The 22365-nt window shown below is 42.4% G+C and overlaps 1 protein-coding gene across 1 annotated transcript; it reads left to right on the top strand.

Moving 5' to 3' along the window:
- The first annotated feature begins 1806 nt into the window (after window positions 1–1806).
- Window positions 1807–21870, top strand: LOC139299975 (SH3 and cysteine-rich domain-containing protein 2-like). Its single transcript, XM_070922937.1, has 11 exons — window positions 1807–1893; window positions 8741–9089; window positions 10727–10821; window positions 12981–13065; window positions 15376–15491; window positions 16625–16694; window positions 16925–17013; window positions 17124–17212; window positions 19821–19872; window positions 21064–21201; window positions 21772–21870. The coding sequence occupies exons 1-11, from the start codon at window positions 1807–1809 to the stop codon at window positions 21868–21870; spliced, it is 1269 nt and encodes a 422-aa protein (XP_070779038.1).
- Window positions 21871–22365: the final 495 nt, after the last annotated feature.

Genomic DNA, 22365 nt, shown 5'->3' with positions numbered 1-22365 from the left:
CCCTGGTTCTGAGTGAAGCAATAATTAATGTGATAACAGAGGCTCTCTCTCTCTTTGTCTTCCTTCTGTTCTCTAACACACCCACGCCCGAAGACTTTCTGACAGCTTAGAGCAAACTTTGATGTCAGGCTTAGGTGAAATAATGCAATGCAGAAAAAAAACTAACTTTAATCACATTTAGTAGTCTTTCCTCCCTGTATCACACTGTGAATTCTGCAGTATTAGCATATAACTCACTTTACAATACCGCTTATTACCTCCCTGTCTTTTACCATCACCAGGTTAATGCAAAAAATCAGTGGCTGTGACGACAACCTCATCGTTTCTTTCTCCTTATCTGAAGTGTATGTGTTCTTAAGGGGGCAATCACCAGAAACCAGGTGGGAATGAGATTGCATTTGAAATCAAGGGAGGTACCAATCCTCTGGCCTTATTATAGCTGCTTTAAACAAATCATATCAACCCTGGTGTAGCACTAACCCTGCAGGGCAGCACCTACAGTCTCTGTATTCAGTGCTGCTTAGAGGGCAGGTGGCAATGACAATGAACGAATGATAACAGAGTAAAAGTGTGGCTAAAAACTATGTCCTCAAGACTCAAAAAAACAAACAGAAAGTAGTCCAGCTCATCCCATATGGGTCATTTGTTCTGACTCACAGCTTCATCATATAGGCAGCAGAAGGTTCTGCAACAACATCCTCTGACATTGTTTCCTAATAATGACACTGACTGTAATTTATGTTGTTCTTATGGTATCACTATTATTGCATTTCATGTATGTAGTGTCTATGGTGGCGTTATAGTGATCCCAGCCGCGTTCAGCCTCAGTCTTTATATATACATAGACTATGAACTCCGTGGTAGGGCTGTGCATTTTTAATAAATGCCAGATGGAATCATTAATTGACCTGTTGGAGCAATTATGTTGTTACTATTTCTTGTCATAAATATTTAGATTTGCAGCCAAGACGACACACTGAATTAGAATTAGACAGGTGCACTTTGCAGCTTGGACTAAAAACAGCAGGAACCCGGCGAGAAAACGAAGCCGGAACATCCTGCTTTTATTACAAATACTCGTCACGTCAAAGAGGTAATCAGCTCTCTGTTTGTGAATTGTGAGCCATTCTATATTTGGGCTTGAAATAAGCCCCCGCCCCCGACCGTGAATCCTGATTCCGTCTAAATGAATCCTGGCAGAGTTGTAAAAATTGCCCCAATCATGCGCCCCAGACGCGCGGGAAGGCGTGCCTCAGGACGCGCTTAAATGTAAGTGTGTGCAGCGGTGAAGGGCACAGTTCGCTTCGGACGTACACCTGTCCAGTGCCTCCCGGAGCACACGCTGTGTTTGGATCTAATCATGTTAAGCTGATATTTCCACGTAGATGTTTTGCCGATTTTAACGGGTTGTTTTTTTTTTGTTGCCATTGTTGGACGGAATTGTGCCACAGTGGAGCGCATCAAGAGACAGTACAGTTTGCACGTGGCTCAACCTTTTCCTGAATGCTTGTCCTTGCATGGCATGAGCGAAATATAAACAGCTGGTGTGTGTGTGTGTGTGTGTGTGTGTGTGTGTTTAGAAACTGTTTAATCAGCCTATAAGCTTGCAGCTGGTGTGTGGAGAGCAAATGGCCATAAGGCGTCCACCTCGCAGCGCGCACAAATTCGTGTGATGTGGATCAGTCACACTTTGTCAAGCTTTTGAATGGCTAAAGTCGGAGATTTCCTACCGACTGGACACAGTTTGAGGAGTTAAAAGTTTTTTAATTGTTTGTGTCTCGAACGACTCTTTCCATCACTGTATCAATGATGACTGAGAACAATGAGATGGAGAGCGACTCGCAGCTCCAGCGCTCTCCGAGCACCATGTCCATCCAACCGATGACATCCAAGGCAAGTACCCACAGTTCTGAGCTTTGTTCCCTAAACGAACAGCCTACATTCATCTGTAAGGACCTGTCTTCCAGTTCATACTCGAATCTCTGTTTCGAGGAGAAATGAGACGCTCACGTTCAGACCGTGAACTTGGCGGAGCAGTTTATACTGAACGCAGAATGATTTCCGGCTGAAGGCTTCTTGTGTTTTTGCTCTTTTCCTCTTCTCGTATTGTTCCATATTGATGACAACACCTCACAAATGCAGTTGTATTCGTCATGACTGCGTCACTAGGTGTAACCTCACACGTAAGGCCTGATGTCACTGCCTCCCCCCTGCTCTGCCTCTCCACACGCAATTCCTGTACACGCACGCACGCACGCACGCACGAGCGCGAAGGGGATTTGTGTTTAGGATTAATTCATAATATGCATTTTAAGTATAATCTACATAGAAGAATAGTTACAATAAATTCTTTTCAGAAATGTGTTTATTGTTGCTTTTTGGTGATAAATGATGAAGTCATATTTGACTTTTCCCCACATTGCTGCTCTCACTGTGTCAGATAACCTTTTCTTCTATGCAAGACGTTTATAGAAGTGCATTTTGTGCCTAATGTGCAGAACTAGATCCTTTCACTGCACAGTGTGGGCCTGCCTGAGCCTCAAGTGTCCTTACAAAGTGTCCTTATGGTTCCATTTCATTTGTTGACTTGTCAGTATAAACAAAGATTTCAAGTGCAGGAGCTGTGAAAGCTTTCACAATGCCTGCTTTTTAATGGAAGGCTTTTAGGACACTTGATTCATTAGCCCAAACACTTGATACAACTTTCCCTCAGCTGAGTCTTTGTCTCCACCTCTTGCCTCCTCTCACCGCCCATGTAAAAACACACACATGCTGTGGACCTGTTTGAAGCAAAGTGACGCTCCTGTGCAGCACAGGCAGATACTTTACCAGCTGATTGCCTCTGTGCTTCATCGAAATATTGATGTCCTCTGTGAGAAGCTTGAAAGTCGACATTGTTGCGAGCCATTTTATCTCCGCTCTCTCCGGTGCGGTCCACTCCAGCTCTCCACTCCTCACCAGCTGCCACCAAAGGAAATTGGGCGATATTCTGCGCCAAGCAGGACTGATTGGTATTCACATGATTCACTGGCTGCTTTGGCTTCACAACATCGCAATCATTTATGCCACAAACTCATCGGGCTGGCCGTTCAATCACCAGCCCAGTTCCTCATCTCCCTCTGCTCTCCCAATCGATTGAGGCTGCACTCGCTGAAGGTTAATTGTAACTTCTTTTGAACTTCCTTTAAATGCTCAGGATTCAATAGCTCACTGCCACCGTGGGGTCAATGTGAATTTGCAACTATGTAGGAGTCTATTAAGGAATTTTGGAGGGGAATATTGAAGTTAATGTCAGCTTGGCTCTGACATGCACATGTGTGGTCTCAGGAGATTGAAAACGCTTCACATCAACATTCCCCCCATATCTATTTTAAACTCTTAATCAAGACCAATCCTAAAATATAAAAATCAGCCACAGGGTTTAATTTTTGAAGGAATCTAATCAGACACCTAGCCATGTGTCCATGATGTTTTTAATTGGATAAGGATGACAGGGAGAGAGAGGGAGTGACACGCTCTGATAACAGATGCTCCTTGAAATCCACCAGCAGCAAATTTCCCACAAAGATGGATATCAGAAATCAGGAGCAGAGGAAAACGGTGCCAGGGGATTAAGAGGAAAGGAAGCATGGACCTTCTCCCTGGCTCCCAACAATGTGCTGTGGTCCATTGCCAAGGCTGGCAGAAATGTGAGTGGTGGAGCAGATGAGATGCCTGAGCAGCAATCATCAGCCAATAGATCTCTCAGGGCTGTGGATGCTTTGGGAGCCTTTTCTGTGATGGAAGTGCTCAGGTAACCCAAGATGAGTGCATAAGACAATCTCTGGCTACAGAGATATAAAGACTTACAATAATACCTACACCATGTTTTTGGGAGATTGGCCCATTTGTCAGCTTGCCAATTGTGTGATAAGAACATCACAATTCATCCACGTGTCCCCTTTGGATTCTTCTCTCAGTGTGAGCACTTGAGCACGCACTCAGCCAGTTGAGTGATAAAAGGCGACTGGCATTGCCTACAGGGTGAAAATGAGAACTTGTCGCAGCTCAAGTCAGTAGGATTCATCCTCTGGGGACCACAAATGCTTGTGCAAAATGTCATGGCAACCAACCAGCTGACAGACGGACAGATGGACATTGCCATCCTTACAGAAAAGCTGACAGGAGCATCAAATATGACAACAGGGCATTTGTTAGCACTTCTGGAAAGAAGGTGTGTCTCTGACACTCGTGACTGGATGAGGCGGACTCGTTGAAATTAAAAGTGGTTTGGTTTCATCGTGTTTCCACAGGACAGTGTTAATCGCAGTCATCTACAGTCACTCAGCATAGTGAATGATGAAGTGTTGCTCATGATCTACAGGGTGCACATGGAGGATTTCTGGCGTCTACGCTGTCATTTCTGAGTTGATCTTCCAACATCTCTTTGAAACCACCCACACTTTTAAGTTCTCATCACATCTCATTAACTATCACCTCACTTTCCCTTCAGATGAAGGCGGATGACACAGATTTGAGTGACATGAGCAGGGGAGTAAGTTGAAGTGGGCCAAGGTCTTCATTAATTAATCTAACACCTTAACTGCTGTGCTGTTTATTGATGTGACACTAAAGGAAAAGGTGTGAACTGTGAGACTAGAAGGTTACAAGTAGCTAAAAAGATAACTATGAATTCATCGCTGTCGAGGGAGGAGTATCTGTTAGGAAGAGTTGTTTGTCGATGCTCATTCATAAATAACAACCAACTGACAGCCATTGTGTTTTGCTTGGGCTGTTGGGTGTGAACAGTGATTGGGTGGATGATGAGTTGTCAGGGCAAAGCTGCATGCCGAGGTTAGCTGAATGTGTGCGAAGAATTGCACTGTGGTGAGGAAAGTGGTTGTAATCCACGCTGCTATTTCACACAGAGCTTCTCCTCCATTAAACAATCATAGAGAGAGGGGGAAGAAGTGTGTATGAGCAAGCACATGAATGACTGTGTGTGTGTGTGTGATAGGAACAGAGCGACGGAAGCAGCCTGTGATTAAGCGTCTCTTATCTCGTATTCAAAGTGGAACATACCCTCCTTATAATGATAAAGACCAAAGCTGTTTGCACGCTTTGCTCAGAGATTCTACGATTCAGTTTGTGCTATTTTTGTGGTCTCTGCCTGTGATTTCTGCCCTGTTTTGTGACTCCAGAATAAAAATACTAGGCTGTCTTTTTACCTCTTTTTAGTTACAACAATTTGTGTCCCCTTATTTCAGTTTTACATCACCTGCCCAAAACAATTGATGCCACACAGTGAAGGTGTAAATAATTATTTCCCTAAATACATCATGTGCATGGTACTTGAGGCTGATAATTTCCTCTGAAACCACATATTCCGCTGATGACCTAGATTGAGCCAGGAAGCTGTGTCTTTCACAACACAGTTACACCGGTGTTATCCTTTTTATGGCTGAAATATCCTCACTTAGAACAAGGTCGGACACTGTGACGTCCACCATGGCACAAAAAAAAAAGAAATTGTGCACACTTTTTTACAGAGCGATCAGCCTTAAAGCTGGGGAGAATTTTAAAGTGGGAGTTATAAGCTACAGAAAGTAAAATATTGTATTTATAGGTCGCATACACACACTTTGTAGAATACTCGCTTTGACACTGTGATTTAAAACCGTGAAGTGGGGGTGTATAGCTCTTCAGTGGTTGTTTTTCCCAATTTCTGCTGCACTTCTTCTTCCCTTCTGCTGCTGACAACACAGAAGTGATTGAGCTCAGGAGTGAACATGGGTAGTGGTAGAAGTAGGAATAAGAAACATTTGGAGAAAAGAATGAGCACAAATCTGAGTTTTAACACCTATGCACAGCTGGCCACTCTCTACATAAAGTAATGACTTTTTGATTGTTGGTTTTAGAGAGACCCCATCACCAAGACCTTTTCACTAAATTCCAGACTGTTTAAACGTGGAAGTGTATATTCTGACCTTTACAAGCTCTGAATGAAGGCACAGCTGGAGTTACTGGTTTAGCTTCCATTTGAAATGTTCTCTACAGGGTGAATCATTTAAAGTAGTCCACACTAAAGCATTTTATGGATACACATTCCCAGTGGGACCAAGCCTTTGTTGTTCAGTCTTGACCTCTGGACAGGCTGGAGCATCCCATATATATCTCAGTCTGGCCCCTGGCCCCATTAAATTCTGATGGAGGGAGGAAGAGCCACATGTTCGGATGAAATAAAAGCTTTATAATTGAATTATGACAGCTAAAACCCTGCTGTCCCTCTATGGAGCATTGATTTGGGACATTTATGCTGGCTACATGAGAGAACGACTAGGGGTTGGTATATGGATCGAAGATGTGAGAATTATGGGCTTTTACAGCTCCGCTGAGGCAGCTCGTCCAAATCTGGTCTGCAGCAGTGTGATTGGTGCTCCTTGAAGAATATTGACTGTGCAGGTGCTTGTAAATCTGGGCAACTTTATGCATTTTGCTTGGCATTGAGTCATTCATTACATGAATAATTTGCTGAGAGAGAAACATCAGCAAGCTAAACCAAACCCAAATGTCTCTTTTGAGAGAGAGGCAATTTCTGCAACTGAAAGGCTTCACGTACTTTTCAGAAGTGCATTTAGCAGAAGACAGGAGACTGAGCATATGGGACTAAACCATACATCACAACCAGGGTATCAGTGGAGGAGCTCGGTTCACTCTGACTCATCTTCATCGACATCTGCATCTCACCTGTCACAGAAATTAATGTGACACGATGCACATGAATGGCGACTGTGTGTACTGATGACCCGAATGGAACGTGGTATAACACTGGCTTTGACTCTGAAGTATAATGTTCAAATGGAAGCTAACGGGAATGCTTTTTGGGCTCGCAAACTGACAGATGATTAGATTAGCTGTAATTGAGACATGTGCTCTAGCTGGAGCTGCTATGCCAGAACTCATCTGCTCTGATTGAGAGAGCCCGGCTGGAGACTGATGCTGCAAACTGCAAACGTGGAGATGTGTGTCAAAGAATTTTACTAAATGGACCTTGTGGTGAGATTGTTTTACCAACTGCAGTGTCTAAGCTCAAGAATGAACTTTTAGTCTCAACTAGTGATGATATAGTAATGACATAACAACTCTCGGTCCTAAATACAGAAAAATCAAATAAATACAAAGCACAAACAAATTCTGAATTGAAACCTCACACACATCCAAACAACACACTGAACAGTCCACTTATCTCAAACATCTACCTGCACAAGGAGTATTGAAGACATACACTTTTTATGTTGACTGCCATAGGTATAAATGAATGCTGGTAGCTCTTTAGATTACACTGAGGAATTCTGTATCTTCTACCAGAGACTGAAAGCTGGGAATCAGAGTCAAAGACATGAGTAAAACTGACAATATGTTCTGGCACCCACAGCTATAATAGCAATATAATGTATTGTATTAGTCCACCTAAGCTTGTCTTAATCAATGTAATCTGACGAAGGGAAATTTCTAATAGAGATTTACAGGAAGCATATGGACTGTGCAAACCTGCACTCAGTAACACATAGACTTTTGTTTCTCATGCTCTACCCCCATGTGTCCCTTACAAACACACACATACACCAACTCCAATAGACAGACTGTTTTTATATCTTATTCCCAGGCCCGCGGAGCTGTAAACAGCATGTCCCTGTAAAGTGATTATGTTTGCCGCTGAGCAGAGCGAGTGCAGACAGGCTGACAGACAGAGCGTGTGCACACAGAGTGTCTGTGGCCTACTGATTATCTGTCTGCTTGTCTGTCTGTGTTGATCCATTCTTCCCCTGCGACACGACCACGCCCTCACACTGCTCTCCCGCTGCCACTGCATGTCAGGGTAACAAATGGCCGCCTGTCCCCCGGGAAACTAGCATCATTGTCTGTACACAGAGCCGGATGGAAATGTCAGGAAACATGCATTTATCTAGCCAATCAGTGCTAGATGGCTGCAGAGAGCAGAGCTCACAGACATGACAGTCGCTGAAGTGACGTTTCATCGACGGTTTTTGAAATGCAAACTGTTTGGTCAATACAACTTAAGATAAAAGCACAGCTTGTTATGTCAATGGAAATGAAAGAGGGCACATGCAAGTTGAGTTTGATGCATTTTGTAGGCGTGTGAGTTTGGCCCCGTGAGGAGGGATGCATGGTCCCTGCATGCTTAGTTGAAACCTGTGGCGGGACTGCAATCGGTCCAATGAGCAGACTCCATCAGATAAAGAGCCCTGAAGATAGGCTGTTGATAAATGATAAGGCAGTGTAAACTGTCTTGTTTCGGTTCATTGCAATAGCCCCCCTGTCACCACTACCAAGGAAATGCCATTTATACATGGCAGTCCATAATGTATGGCCGTGGGTGTTCTCAGAGAGAAAAGGCTTATCTTGTTTAACCATGGGCCAAATGCACAAGCTGCCCTGTTAGATGTGACTGTGCGAAGGATATGCTTGGTCTCACTGAAGGGAACATACAGATAGCTTCGCTATTAATGTGTTGTTTCCTTATGAGGTGAAATTGCATTTCATGAGTCATCCTCTTTCCTCATGGTGTACAGTTCAGAGCAGAGTGTTGTGTTTATGGATGCCGGGATATTGCCTGTGCTGTCCTGAGGGCATATTGAACATTTGTTATTGCTCCCAAATGTGGCGCAGCATTCTCGCTTATCTTGTGTTTATTCTTAGTGTACCCTCTCTCTCTGTCTCTGTCAATGTGTGTGTGCAGCTCCAGAGATTAAAACGCTCGCTGTCCTTCAAGACCATCATGCGCAGCAAAAGCGTGGAGAACTTCTTCCAAAGATCCTACAGTGACGCTCGCCTGCCCCCGGATTTCATCACTGACCCGCCGCCTCCTTCTCCCCCACTGCTGCCTGGCTCTCCTCTCGTCTGTGATCGCTCACCGTCCATTTCACCATCTCTCAGCCCCAACCCCTCCATCTCCTCCCACTCCCCTTCTCTGAGCCTCTCCCCATCACTGCCCACCAAGCCTCACCGACCTCAGATTACCCACTGTTTCCAGGACCATGTCTTTCGCAAACCCACCAACTGCCAGCACTGCAAGCACATGATAGTGGGTAAGGTGCTCAATCTACTCCCTTGACTCTCTTTGCTTTTTTCACACCTGCAGCTGCAGTTTTCACAGGATTTCATGTCTCCCTGTCTTTGTTTACGTGGCATCCCATCTAGTGCAAACTGGAGAACATTTCATGGAGAGAACAGCACCAATTGTGCTAAAGACATTTGACATTGTTATATAGGAACAATGTTGTATCAAAGCCAACGTTAGTCATTTTGGGAAATACTCTTTCTGGCAGAATAAATAAAATATAAAATAAAATAAATATATTAAGTATAAGGCTACAGCCAGCAGACAGTTAGCTTAGCTTAGCACAAAGACAGGGAGAAACAGCTAGCCTGGCTCTGTTCAACCATTATAAAATCCACCTACCAGCACTTCTAAAGCTCACCCATTGACACACCATATCTTGTGTATTTAATCTGTAAGAATTTTACGTTTATGTTTTTGTATATTAAACAAAGGAAATATAACATGTTAATGAGTGAGTTTAAGAGGTGCTGGTAGGCAGACTGTGTTACAGATGTTAGAGTGGCATCAGTCATGTCATCTAACTTATTCAGGAAGTGAATATGCATATTTCCCTAAATGTCAAACTATTCCTTTAAAGGTACAGTATCATGAACACAATAAAGTCAGTTGTTTCAAAGACAAATTCCCTGAAACAGATGAAGAAACATTTTGAATTATCTCATCTCACTGGCTGATTTGTTTCTACTTCATTTGAGGAAAATTAGATTCAAAAGTGGACTTGTGTCTTTCTCAGTGTTTATAGTTGGGAGGAAACCATTTGATTATTAACAGGGATTGCTGGGGAGCAGGTGTATGAGTGCTATTATCCCTAATTTGCCACTTGCATGAACTGCTAGTATTTCTGCTAAATCTACTTCCTGTCACAAGGATTGATTACAGACTCCAACCTGCTCCTCTGCTTTTGCGCCTGTGCTGTTTTTTTGCATGCATTGTGAGTTTGTTTATGTAATGCATCACCTTGTTCTTGCTGTACTCCCCTGCAGTCCCCAAACTCAGTCTCCTTGTTAAGTTTTTCTCTTCAAAGCAAAAGCAGTGTTTTCATCAAGCCATCCAATTTGTTTGTTTCTGCTCCATAACAGACCTGTCGATGTATTCCTCATCTTCAACAAATCCAGAAATCTATCTCTCTTCAGTTTGTAGAATAAAAAGAGACACCTCAACACCTTAATCGTTAAAAACATTCAACAGAGGATTTCTCATTACTTAACAAATGAGGAGAAAACGTCTTAAAACTCAGAGGCTTTTGGCACTGAAGCACTTGAAAATAAAGATGAAAACGCAAGATGACTCAAATCGATTATGATTGAAATATCTCCAGCTGGTTTCCAATCTCTCCAGGTTGTTTTGGAAGAGGAGCTGTTGATTATGAAGCGGTTAGCGTCAGCACTGTGAGCAGAGCCAGCTTGATAAAACTGGGACAGCTCTTGATTACCCTCTCTACCTGAGCAGAGAGAAACCTGCTCATATGATCTGAAGGCCACTTTGGTTTGTTAGCACTTTCTGCCTGCTGCAGATCTGCAGCCTGCTGTGTTTTTCTTTTTGTGGCTGCCTCCATGTCTCTGTCCTCTGCTCTCATTCTCTCATCTCCGTCCCTCTCTGCAGGAAACTCCAAACAGGCTCTGCGATGTAAAACGTGCAAGATGGCTGCTCACCTGTGGTGCACCTCAGAACTATCGCAGCAGCTGTGTCATGGGAAGGTGCGAATGCACTCTCAGAAGTTGTATAACGTGTGTGTGTATGTATGTATGTGTGTGTGTGTGTGTGTGTATATATATATATATATATATATATATATATAATTTCAAACAATCTTCTGGAAATATTAAAAAACATCACTTCCATCACAGGAAGATTTTACTTATAAAAAAGAAGAAATATCCTTAAAAGAATTGTCCGACAGCTAACAGCCAGTTAGCTTAGTTTAGCACAAAGACTGGAAACAGGGGGAAACTGACTGAAGCCTAACTCTTTCTAAAGGTAAAACTAACTAAGGTTAAGCTTGTACATAACCTCCATAAAATGACAAATTTAAGGAGTAACGTAATTGGTGGGCTTTAGAGTTGCTGGTATGCAGATGTTACCTTCAGACAGAAGGTTAGCAGGCAGGATGTTTCCCTCTGTTTCCAGTCTTTGTGCTAAGCTACGCTAACCTGCTGCTGGTTGTAGCTTCATATGAGAATAGTTTTGAAAAGCACATTTTGAGGAAACAATACCTTAAAGTTTGTTGCAAAAAAACCTGTGTAAGATACATTCAGCAACAACTTATCTCGACTAAAGCTTAGCTTTTGAATCGATGAAGAGAATGAAAATGTGAGAAAACAAGTTTCTCTTCCTCAACCCTGACCTCCCATTTCTCAGATTTTCCATAGACAGTTTTAATAGCCTCATTATAAAAACATAACAATAACAGTTTGGATTGCAATCATGATTTGAATAAACTGAGCAGAAAGACTGTTACCATGGTAACATGGTAACCATAAATGTGGACTGAATGGACTGAATCACTCAGAATTTTACCTGCACATTGAAATTAGTTTGACGTGGTTTGTGGAACAGTCTTAAGTACATTTTAGATTAAAAAAAAACTGGTTTCATACAGAAAATACAGAAGTGTGTTCAATCATTATTACTCAGGGACAGCAGCATGTTATGCAGCTGTGTGAACGCATTGCTTTATATTTTCTTAGTACTACATCACTGCACACAACCTTCATCCATTGCTTCAACACACAAACTCACAAACACTGGAACAAGCTGTCTTAATTTTCATGCCAAATGTGCAGTTTAAGTTAAAATGCTGACAGAACACAGGTGCATATGGTAAAGGGCAGGATACTGCTTTCACTATATGTGTATTATGAGATGTGAAGTGCTGAAGTGGCTCAAATAAACTTCCCTGTGAGGGCCAAAAAGACTAGAATATCCACATTTATAACCCAACTTGATCTTTTGTCTAAAATCGCTATAGGATACTCAAGAGTGAGCAGAACATTTAGATTGCAGACACCTTGGGACCAAAGGTAAACATTTTGCATTGTGGAATTTATAATAAGTAATGTAAATGCTGTGGACGCAACATTGTTCACTCCATTGTTGGAATTTGGACACTGGGTGAAGGACAATAATAGAAGGTGAGTATAGTGCATAGGGCAGATTCCAGACAGCCCTTTGTGTTTATCCTCTTGTGCAGGGCGGAGGACATTAGCATGCAGCAAGAGACGAGACCTTCTGAGAGCCACTTGGAAAATTTTAAGAGCACTGTGTGGCTCGATGGCTCAGGGCAGTTTGATAGAGGGAGCGGTGGAGGAATGATGAGGGCGGTGAAAGGTAAAATAAGGTCACACCACAACCTGGGCATCTTCACAGGAACAAAGGTGTCACTTCCTTTGGTCCACAGTTCTCTCTTCAACATAATGTAACAAAATGGTTGGCTCATTTGCAAGTCAAGCCAAAGACAAACTCTGATATCTCTGCTGAAACACATACTGTGCTTAATTCAGTGTGAAATTGCAGTTGCGGACACACAGACTTGTAGAATCACATGTCCATGCTTGTGTGTAAGCCGTGTGCACACAAGTAAGTGGCTGAGTGAATTCATTGTTCATGATTAGCAGCAAAGAGAGCTAACATTCTGTTTCTGTTTGCAACTTGATGGCAGAAATGAGCTCTTTTACTGCCACACGTGCACCTCTGCAGGTGTGCTGGCATGTCTGTCAGTGTGTCTTGATGTGTTTCAGTCATTTTCAAATTAAGCAATCAATGTCCTAAAATCACTACATGGAGCCAGTTTCCATCAGCTCAGCCTAAACACAAGAAGTAATGGAAACTCATTCTGCTCTCTGCTCTCCTCCATTAGTCTGGAGCGTTCAAGCGAAACTTCAGCTCGCCGATGCTCGTCAATGACCAACTGTCTGTCGTCAAGGAAGTTCAACCAAGCCAAGGTGAGCATGCCTGACTGTCTGCGTGTGGGTTTGAGTGAGTGCACGTGTGCATTGTTACGTACGTGTCCTATGTGCTTTTGTTTTGTAACGTTGCTCTTGTCTAGCCTTTCGGTTTATTTTTAGATTTTTGTGTGCTTGTGCGTGTACTGTAATAAAACCAGAACTGTCTCCATCTCACCTGACAACCGAGGAGCATGAAGTGGAAAAATATAAAGAGGAAGAACAAATTCAGCTTCTCTTGGAGGCTGGCGGACGGTCTGCACCCTGAAAGTATGTGAATAAATATTTATGAGTTCTCATGTTTATGTTTTTATATCTCTGTTTGTGATTTCTACTGTATATCCTTGGACTGATGCAGGATATTGGTTTATTGTCTGGCACTGCAGCTTGCATGTTTAGAGCTAGATAAATATTTAAATGCTGTCTGAGTCCTAGCTCTCTGTATCATAACATCCACCTATATTTCACATAGAAAAACCACAAAAATTAAATTCATATCACATTTTTACCTGGTGCTATACAATCATGGAAACGAACAAATCTGACATTTCCTTGACACTTTATTGTCTCTTTGTCAAGTAAACCTGCTGAAGGTTAAAACACAGTGGTACAAGCACAGACTGTCTTTGGACTCACTCGCCTAGAAGTACTTGAATTTGTTCTTCCTTTCATCATCATCATCTCTGAATGCAACACCTTTAGAACATCTGTGTAGTTGATACAGTCCTTCATCACACATACTGCATGCCTCCCATAGCACCTCATGCTGTCACCTCTGTGTACCGTCCATGAATCAGAGTGCAATTAACCTACAGCTCTGTCATCGCCCGAGCTCCACACCATGACGCCTGGGACTCTGCCAGAGCCAACTGAGACTGCAACTCGCCAAACTCACAATCACACATTGCAAAGTGTCCTCATAATTATTGCTTACAAACGCTTGGTAAAATACTGAACTCATGTTTAATTTTGGGTGGCAATTTTTATGATGGATTTACTGACACACCATGTAATTTCCCATCAACTACCTTTTGGCAAATCCGATTATTGTCTCATATTAAACCTCATTCATGAGGGAGAGAGTCAAGCTGCAGGAGTGACGTACATAACAGTCAATGCTTGCAGTGACAATTAAAATCTTATTACCTACCAACTGAAATGATTTGTTTCTCTATTTAGACAAGGACAACCGTTGTGTTAGGCTTAAGGTTAAGATTTTGGTTTTGATTCAGGAAAGAATAATGTTGTAAAAATATTAGTCACACTGGTCAAACTGGTGTTAATGAATGGTTTAGCTTATAGTCACAAGGTCCTGTGGTTGATAGTTACATGTGACTACAGATATGAAGCCATATCACATATAGAATAATCCTTTCTGCACTGAAAGCAAAACTGAAGGTCAGAGACTCAGTAGAAAATAATTATTTGTATAGAGGAGAAGAGCATAGATTCCGTGAGCACAGCTTTCAACTGTTTACTCTCTTTCTCTGCAATGAATTGCTCTTTGCAGAAATACCTCCCTCATTGAAACTGCTACAATCAATTTAAAGCACAGATGAGCTTTTTCACCTCTAAATACGTGTTGCGTTGGAGACATTCTTGCTGCAGAATTTCTGTTTGTAGTGTTTCTGCTTTAATTTTTCATCTATCTGATGAGTGCATGGAGGCACTGACTTTAATATGAAACTGCAAATCATTATGAACTCATCCTGTACACACACACACACACACACACACACACACACACACAGCACATCTGGCCCTGCAGAAAAATCATTCTGTCCTCCGTTCGACTCGGGTGGAGCCGGACGGAGAAAGGAGCAGAAAATCTAATTCCTAACTTCAGAAATACTCTGATGACACCAAGCACTGCCATCGACATGAAATGTAGCAATGAAGGCTTTCTGAGGATTTCCATATTTTGAATCTCATCTCTTATTCCCTCTCTACAGCTCCAGATATATTACGGCTATTAAAACTAAGACACATCTTGTGCCAATAAGATAAATAAATCAAAGCATGTAGATTTATTGGAATGTCTTGATGTCTCCTTAACTTTTGGCTGCTGTCCTCTCTGAGATCTAAAGTGGGTCACTTTGGTCCAGGACTGACTGTGTTACTACAGTTATATTTAGACCCTCTGGTTCCTCCAGATTGGCACAATAATAATGATGTACAGTGTAATCTCAGTGTGTAGTCCAGTGTGTGTGGAGCTGTGTCTTTGCGTGAATAATTTACATATGCGCTTGTAAATAAAGTGAACATAAGTGTGTGCGCGCACAAGTTTTATGAATGTGTGTGTGGTTTCAGAGGCTGCGCGGATGCGCGTAGACCCCGTGTATGCAGCTTTGCGCTACGGGACGTCCTTGGCACAGATGAGCCGCTCCAGTTTTGGCAGTTTGTCAGAGTCACCAACACGCAGCCTGGTATGACATCATCACGCTGTGGTCGGGGCTAGAGGACAGTTGGATCCTGTTTAAGACATACTTTTATACCTACTTTAAGACATGCACAAAGTTCTTATGATATTGGTCCATTGGTCAATTTCCTGGTGAAGCATTGAGACCATAGATACCGCAGTGCAGTGGTTTGTAGCACTACAGAATGCTCCCCAGTTCACAGTTCAGCCAGAGTTTGTAAAAAGTTTACTAATCATCTGCAAATATATTAGAATTAGCTAGATAACATTAAAGATTACTAAGGATTAAGCTTTAAAGGAATTGTTTGACATTTTGGGGTAATGCGTGTATTTACTTTCTAGCGGAGAGTGAGATGAGAAGATTTATATCACTCTCGTGTTTCTGCAGTGAATATGAAGCTACAGCCAAGAGACGGTTAGCTTAGCTTAGCTCAAAGACTGGAAACAGGGGAAACGGTTAGCCTGGCTCTGTCTAAAGGTAACAAAATCCGCCTACCTACCTCGAAAGCTCACTAATCAACATGCTATAGCTTGTTTGTTTAATCAGTACAAAACCTGAAGTGTAAAAAAGACAATTTGCCATTTTATGGAGAGTTATGTGCCAAACTATTTCTTGGCTTTCCAGCCTTTGTGCTAAACTGAGCTAACCAGCTGCTAGCCTAATATCATAGAGTGATATCAATCTTCTCATCTAACTCTCCACCAGAAAGCAAATGAGCGTATTTCCCGAAATATCAAACTTTTCCTTGAAAATTCATTTTAAAGCTTTTTAAAAGTTTGCTTTCTTTTTTGAGGTCATGCTAGTTCCCTACTCAGTAAATCCAACTTGGCAGATGGTGAAGTGTTATAATGGAGCACCAGGATGTATCTATGAGGAGCATAATGGATGACCCTGGTCTCTGTGTTCTTCTCATTAAACGTGGTTGAATCTGCCTAAAACCCCCAAAATGTTCTTCACGTGACCTAACAGTACATAAGTCACATGTCGTATGCAGGTCATTTTACTACACTGAGAACTACTGGTGTGCATTCTGAATAATTCAGAGCAGAAAAAGCTTTCCTCCCACTTTCAAATGCATCCTCCTTGACATCCTGGTGCTAACATTTAATTTTTTCCTCTCTATTTCCTTCTTTGATAAGGGGGAGGGAGGTGAGGAGAGTCAGCAGAGACAGTGCAGCATGGAGGAAGAGATAACTCAGGAGACAGGGGGTAAACACTGCGGTGTGTCTGTGTCTCCATGTATGTGGATATGCACATGTGCTGTATATCCATGCCTATGTGTGTCTATGCATATGTTGTGTTTACCTGTGCATGTCAGTCTATGTGTGTGTGTGAGAGATATTTACTGTGTCTGGTTGTGGAAAATGACATGCCTGATTACATATGTGTGGGTGTGTGCGTGCCTGGCACCTTCTAAAAAGATTTCTCACCACTTCCAGACGACCCTGTTCCCGACACCGAGATCGAGAAGGAGGAAGAGGAGAGCAGTGGCCAAGCTCAGACCCCTGCAGAGGACAGCAGTGTGAAGGTACCGCTCTTTTTAATCCCCCCGTGCAGACTGTCACCCCTTGTTGTTTTCTTCCTCGAGCATGTATTTCTGCCTCACTACCTCCCCTCCCTGTGTCTCCCTGTGTCCAGGTGCCCAAGCGCATTGAAGTTCATTCCATCCACACCTATGTAGCGCTCTACAAGTTTCTGCCTCAGGAACAGAATGACCTGGAACTACAGTGAGTAAAAGCCAAACAGACTGCCTAGTTGCAATCATTTTTATAACCATGTGTGTACACGTGGAGGAGCGCAGTGTGTTTTTGCTTTTGTATGTGTGAGTGCATTTGCTTTGTCTGTGTTTTTGTCCCTCCCTGTGTTCTGCCCCGGCTGTTGTTCCTGCAGGATGAAAATGTCCGCACCATCTGCAGAGGACGGTGCCGGGGCACCCTTAAGGACGACTAATTATAAACTTGGAGCCCATCGCTGTCCCCTTGTAGAGCTAGGGAATGAGCTGTGTTCCCAGCAGGGTAGAGGATAAAGACACTGAACAACTGAGAGATGAAAGGGCGGACAGACATAAGGGGAGATGGCATAGAGCTGAAGATTATCATAGGCAGAGAGAGAGAGGATGGGAAAGCAAAGTGCAAATATACAAGTAAAAGCTTTATAAGATGAAGGAGGAAGAGAAGAAAGGAAGGACCGAGCAGTAAAATGAGGGCAGGGTGTGTGTGTGGACAGTTATGGGACAGCTTTTCACAAAGGTACAAGATCCATGGGACTGTTAACAGCCATCTGTGCGGTAGCTGTGTGTGTGTGTGACTGCACAATACATGGGAGCTAATGAAAGCATTATGTGTCTCTGAGCTTCTGAAGACAAAAACTATACAACACAGTTTGTGTTGATATAGAGTATCTTTAAAGTTAATGATTTTCATTTGAAAAAGTAAAAGAAATATAATTTGTTTGTGTTAGTTAGTTCAACAGTTGGGAACACTCTGGATACATTCAACAAATGCCGAATTAACATATTTACATAAAATATGAGCAGCTGCCCTACACATCCACACAGGTGTTTTCAGTTATTCTGGCAGATTAAATGGATCTATGCTGGTAATTAAGGTTACCAAATCTGTGAAAATGAACAGTCAGGGAACACTACACCTGTCAGTGATGATGCAAAATAATTATAAGCGTATATATAACTACTGAGTGTGTATTATCTATGTATATAGTAGTATTATATAGTAGTGACAGAGTTAAGTGGCCCCACTCTAGCAGGTGTGTGAGTGAGGACGATGTCTATAGATGACTATACACTACCACAGAGGAGAGGCCAGACATTCTGGCTTGTCATAGCAGGAAAAGCACAGATGTAAATGATGACATAAAAAATGTTTTTGGACCCTGGAGGTCCTGGTTTTGCGCATGCCGGCTTACTGTCGTGGCTTACTGGGACACGTGATGGAACTGAGCCATCGTTAACATTAGTTTCACCTGTGCTTTTCCTGCTATGTCAAGTCAAAATGTCTGCTGGGGAAAAAGTCTGTAGGTGTGTGGGGCTTTAAAATTTGTCAGGGTTAGGGTTTGATTTGACATTTGACAAACATGAGACCTTGCTCATGTTTAAACCTGCAGTTTGAAGGTGAAGTAAGATTAGCATAGTTTAGCGTTATTCATAGTTTCTGATAGAATCAAATAGCAGCTGCTCTCAAAAGTAGTGCTGAAGGTTTAATACTTTCTACTCTTTCAACCTCTTTCATTTTCACACAAAATCCAAAACCCTCACACTGTCATGTTTCTGCCTCCCTGGATGTGGGTGCACAGAAACAAGAAACACTGACGCAACATTTGATGTGTGCCAAAGTGTGAAGATAGTGACATTAAAAATATGGAAATTACAACATGTTGTTAAGTTAGACTCATCATCCATTATTGGAGGATTATTGGTGTGTTTTTCTGACACTGAGCAAAGCTGCTGTTCCTACAGACATAACTGAAACTTGGCTAATCCCACTGTTCAACATGTACCTTCAAACTGCCTGCAGAGACCTTAAAAAGGCATCAACGAGTTTGTCTGGCAACAACTAGAAATTCTTTTTGATATATCCAGAAAACATTTAGGTAGCTGTGCTCCTGGGAGAAACCTCCGTGAGCAGAATCATTGTTTCATATTTAATAAATGGCCAGTATCAGTTGAGATATATGGGTCTTACCCTAGTTGGTAAGTTTATGTAAGTGTGTGTAAACTAATGTGTGTGTGTGTGTGTGTGTGTGTGGAATGTGTTTGTGAGCGATGATCACACAGGGCAGTAGTGAGAGCAGACACCCAGGAGACGCAACGTACACAAGTGCAATTGGGACAGCAGTTTCTCCCTGTGTATCTAGGACAGTGGGTGTGCATCAGTGTGTGTGTGTGTGTAGAAAAGTCTCATCAAAAACTGGTAGCATCATTAGCATGCAGGCCAGGTTGGCTGCAGATCAGGTCTAGCCCTCATCACTGCAGTAGACGCTACAGAGTTGTATTTCACGTAGACCTCATGACTTTGGTGTGAGCTGCTCTGTCACCTCTGCAGAGGGACACAAAGACTCCTCCACATTTAAACCTCCACAGCTTTGTAACCGTGGGTACAACAGCTTTCTGTGGCAGTTTGATAATGTTATCTTTTGTGCTCGCACTCAACTCTTTTTTTTCCCCTGTCTTGCTCGCTGCTCTCACTCTCTCAGCCTCTTCATCTCCCAATGATGTATCCCACTCTCGTCCCCCCGTTCCCTTTTCCTTTCCACCTCAATCACCTCCCCTTTCATGCCTCCTTTCTTTCAACTTCTATCTTGTGTTATCTCCTCTAGTCCCGGTGATCGGGTGCAGGTCACTGACGACTCTAATGAAGAGTGGTGGAAGGTGGGTAATGAATCATTTGCAAATATCTGTGTGTGTGTGTGTGCTTTTTGGTGGGCACCTGTGTTCTTGAGCGCATAATGTGTATTTGAGTGTACAGAAATGTGTGTGCATGCATTTATTGTGCGCGTGTGTAAATTCAAGTCTTTAAATCAAGCCTCTAATGCATAACACCTGCTCCAGTTTTGCCTGTCATAAACATGCACGCTGCCACAGACAGAAATAGAACATCATTTCCTCTGAAAATTACCAAGAGTTTCACATAATGAACTTGACAAGTGTTGCAACCTCAAAGAGGTCTTTATTGAGTCTGTAATGAGCTTCACTCACTCCCAGTGGAAATTAATGTGCATTTGTGCATTTGTGCATTTGTGCATTTGTGTGCGCATGTTTCAGTCACAGAAAAGAGCAGTCTGTGTATCTTCTATCAGTGGACCAGTATTTACGAGCGCTTATGTAGCCTAAAGTGAATCAGTCGTTAAACACCTTAAATCAACACTGCTGCACAGAGGAACCTTTAAATTATGTATAACTGTCTGTTCATTACTAATGTATAGCTTGTGAATCACTTCAACAAACACATCAACACCTGAGGCAGAGGGAGATAAACAGAAATATTGCTGCATAATGAGGTTCAAGCAAACATCATCTGTTTTCACCAGCAAACAAGGGGCCACAATCTGCTGTTACTGTTTTCCTTCAAATACACAGAAAACAAATCTCACATTACAGTGAAGCAATTTATTGTTTTCATCCCAAATCAGTTATCACCTTAATTTCTGTCTTCTCAAGTTGTTTCTACACTTGTCTCTGAAGACACAATGATTCGTCACTGCACAGACAGTAATGTGAGGAAGTGTTTTGCTGTCTGTCTCACTTTGTTTTTAATTTCTCATTACTGTTCAGAATAGAGAAACTGATAGCAATAAAAATGCCTCTTTCTACTGACTTAACAGAGGATAACAACACTGAAAACAGACATTCATTCATTCATTCATCATCAGCCTGTACAACACAAGGCCAGGTCTAAAAAAACTAATATCTAGGGAAATACAGAATGAATCAGAGGCCAAATAATAAAACCAGCTGTAACATTAATTCAGTACTTGAATATGAATATGAATGTAATAGTCGTCATGACACCCAGATCAATTTCAAATGGTGACTGATTGTACTGTTCTCCTGTGTTTTCAGGGAAAGAGTGGCGACAGAGTCGGCTTCTTCCCTGCCAACTTCGTGCAGAGGGTCCGGCCAGGAGAGAGAGTGTGGCGGGTCATCCAGGGTCTTCCCGGCAACCGAGAGAGAGGACACATGGCTGTGAGGGAATCACAGGTACACCAATATCATCATAGCAATTCATGACTATGAATAACTATTTTTTTTCTTCCTCTAATTTATGCTTATACTATACTAATATTAACTACACTGAAATGTTGTGCCCCTGAATCGTTCCATCTTATTAAGTTCCATCTACTAGCAGAGTTGCAGGGGGCTGGAGCCTATCCCAGCACACACCGGGCGAGAGGCAGGGAACATCCTGGTCGAAAGGATTGGCACCAAAATGATCTCTGTGTCTGTGTGTCGACACTAAAAGGATCATCATATCCAGTTTTTACAGACAGCAAGAAGATACATTGATTATGAGACAATATCACCAATTTTCACCCACTACGTTGAATAACTGCCATTCATGTTTATTCACACTCACATATTAGAGAGAAAGAGAGAAAGATTAGGATTCTTAGTCACATCATTTTCTGCCAAAATGGATATTCCCCCAACTGTGTTCTTGAAGATGTATTAATTCCTTAAATTTAGACATATTCTTGACAGTTAAATCTGGTCCTATATTCTAGTATCTGTTACTTTACAGAAAACTCAGTTTCTGTCTCCTCCTTTTAGATCTGTGTGGGGAAGCTAGAAGACGGCGAGGTGTTTCTGAAGCTGAGTAGCGGGAAGAAGAGAGGGCTGGTCCCAGCTGACTCCATAGAGGAGATCTGAGCCTCTGTGCACACATCACCACCCTTCCACTTCTGCTTCCCTGAGAGGCACCCATCTTCAAACTATCACCCCTCCCTCGCCCTTCACTCGGCACAAAGACTGCCGCAGCCTCTCCAACCAGTCCTGACTGATTTCAACCAAACAGATAAACTGGACGAACAACACACACTGCAAAGAGCTGGAACCGCAGCCCACGATGAAGACGTGGTTTCCAGTTGCTTTGGTTTACTGTCTTTAATACAGTCTTTAATAGGGTGTACAGTTATGCAGTAGTCCTGCTCTTAGAAAGGAACTGTTTCTCAGCAGTCTAGTGTTGCTGTAGGTTTATCTTTGCAATACAAAAATCAATGTTTAGTTAGACAAAAATGCTTTAAATATGCTTGCTGGATGCCAGTTGACATTTTGTTTTTCCTTATCAAAAAGACGTCTACCAACGTGGGAGGACGCTGAGTCCTGTCATGGGAACATGATGCTTCTGTCAGTGTCCTTTTCTTG

The sequence above is a fragment of the Enoplosus armatus genome, chromosome 17 (assembly GCF_043641665.1).
Source record: "Enoplosus armatus isolate fEnoArm2 chromosome 17, fEnoArm2.hap1, whole genome shotgun sequence".
Classification (NCBI taxonomy): domain Eukaryota; kingdom Metazoa; phylum Chordata; class Actinopteri; order Centrarchiformes; family Enoplosidae; genus Enoplosus; species Enoplosus armatus.
Note: the sequence above shows the minus strand (reverse complement) of the source record. Positions and strands in the feature narration are given on the sequence as shown.

What these genes read in the sequence shown, in the direction of transcription:
- LOC139299975 (XM_070922937.1), top strand. Translation starts at nt 1,807, where the DNA reads ATGATGACTGAGAACAATGAGATGGAGAGCGACTCGCAGCTCCAGCGC. An exon ending in GATAACTCAGGAGACAGGGG is followed by an intron (nt 16,695 to 16,924) that starts GTAAACACTGCG and finishes CACCACTTCCAG; the next exon opens with ACGACCCTGTTCCCGACACC. An exon ending in CTAATGAAGAGTGGTGGAAG is followed by an intron (nt 19,873 to 21,063) that starts GTGGGTAATGAA and finishes CTGTGTTTTCAG; the next exon opens with GGAAAGAGTGGCGACAGAGT.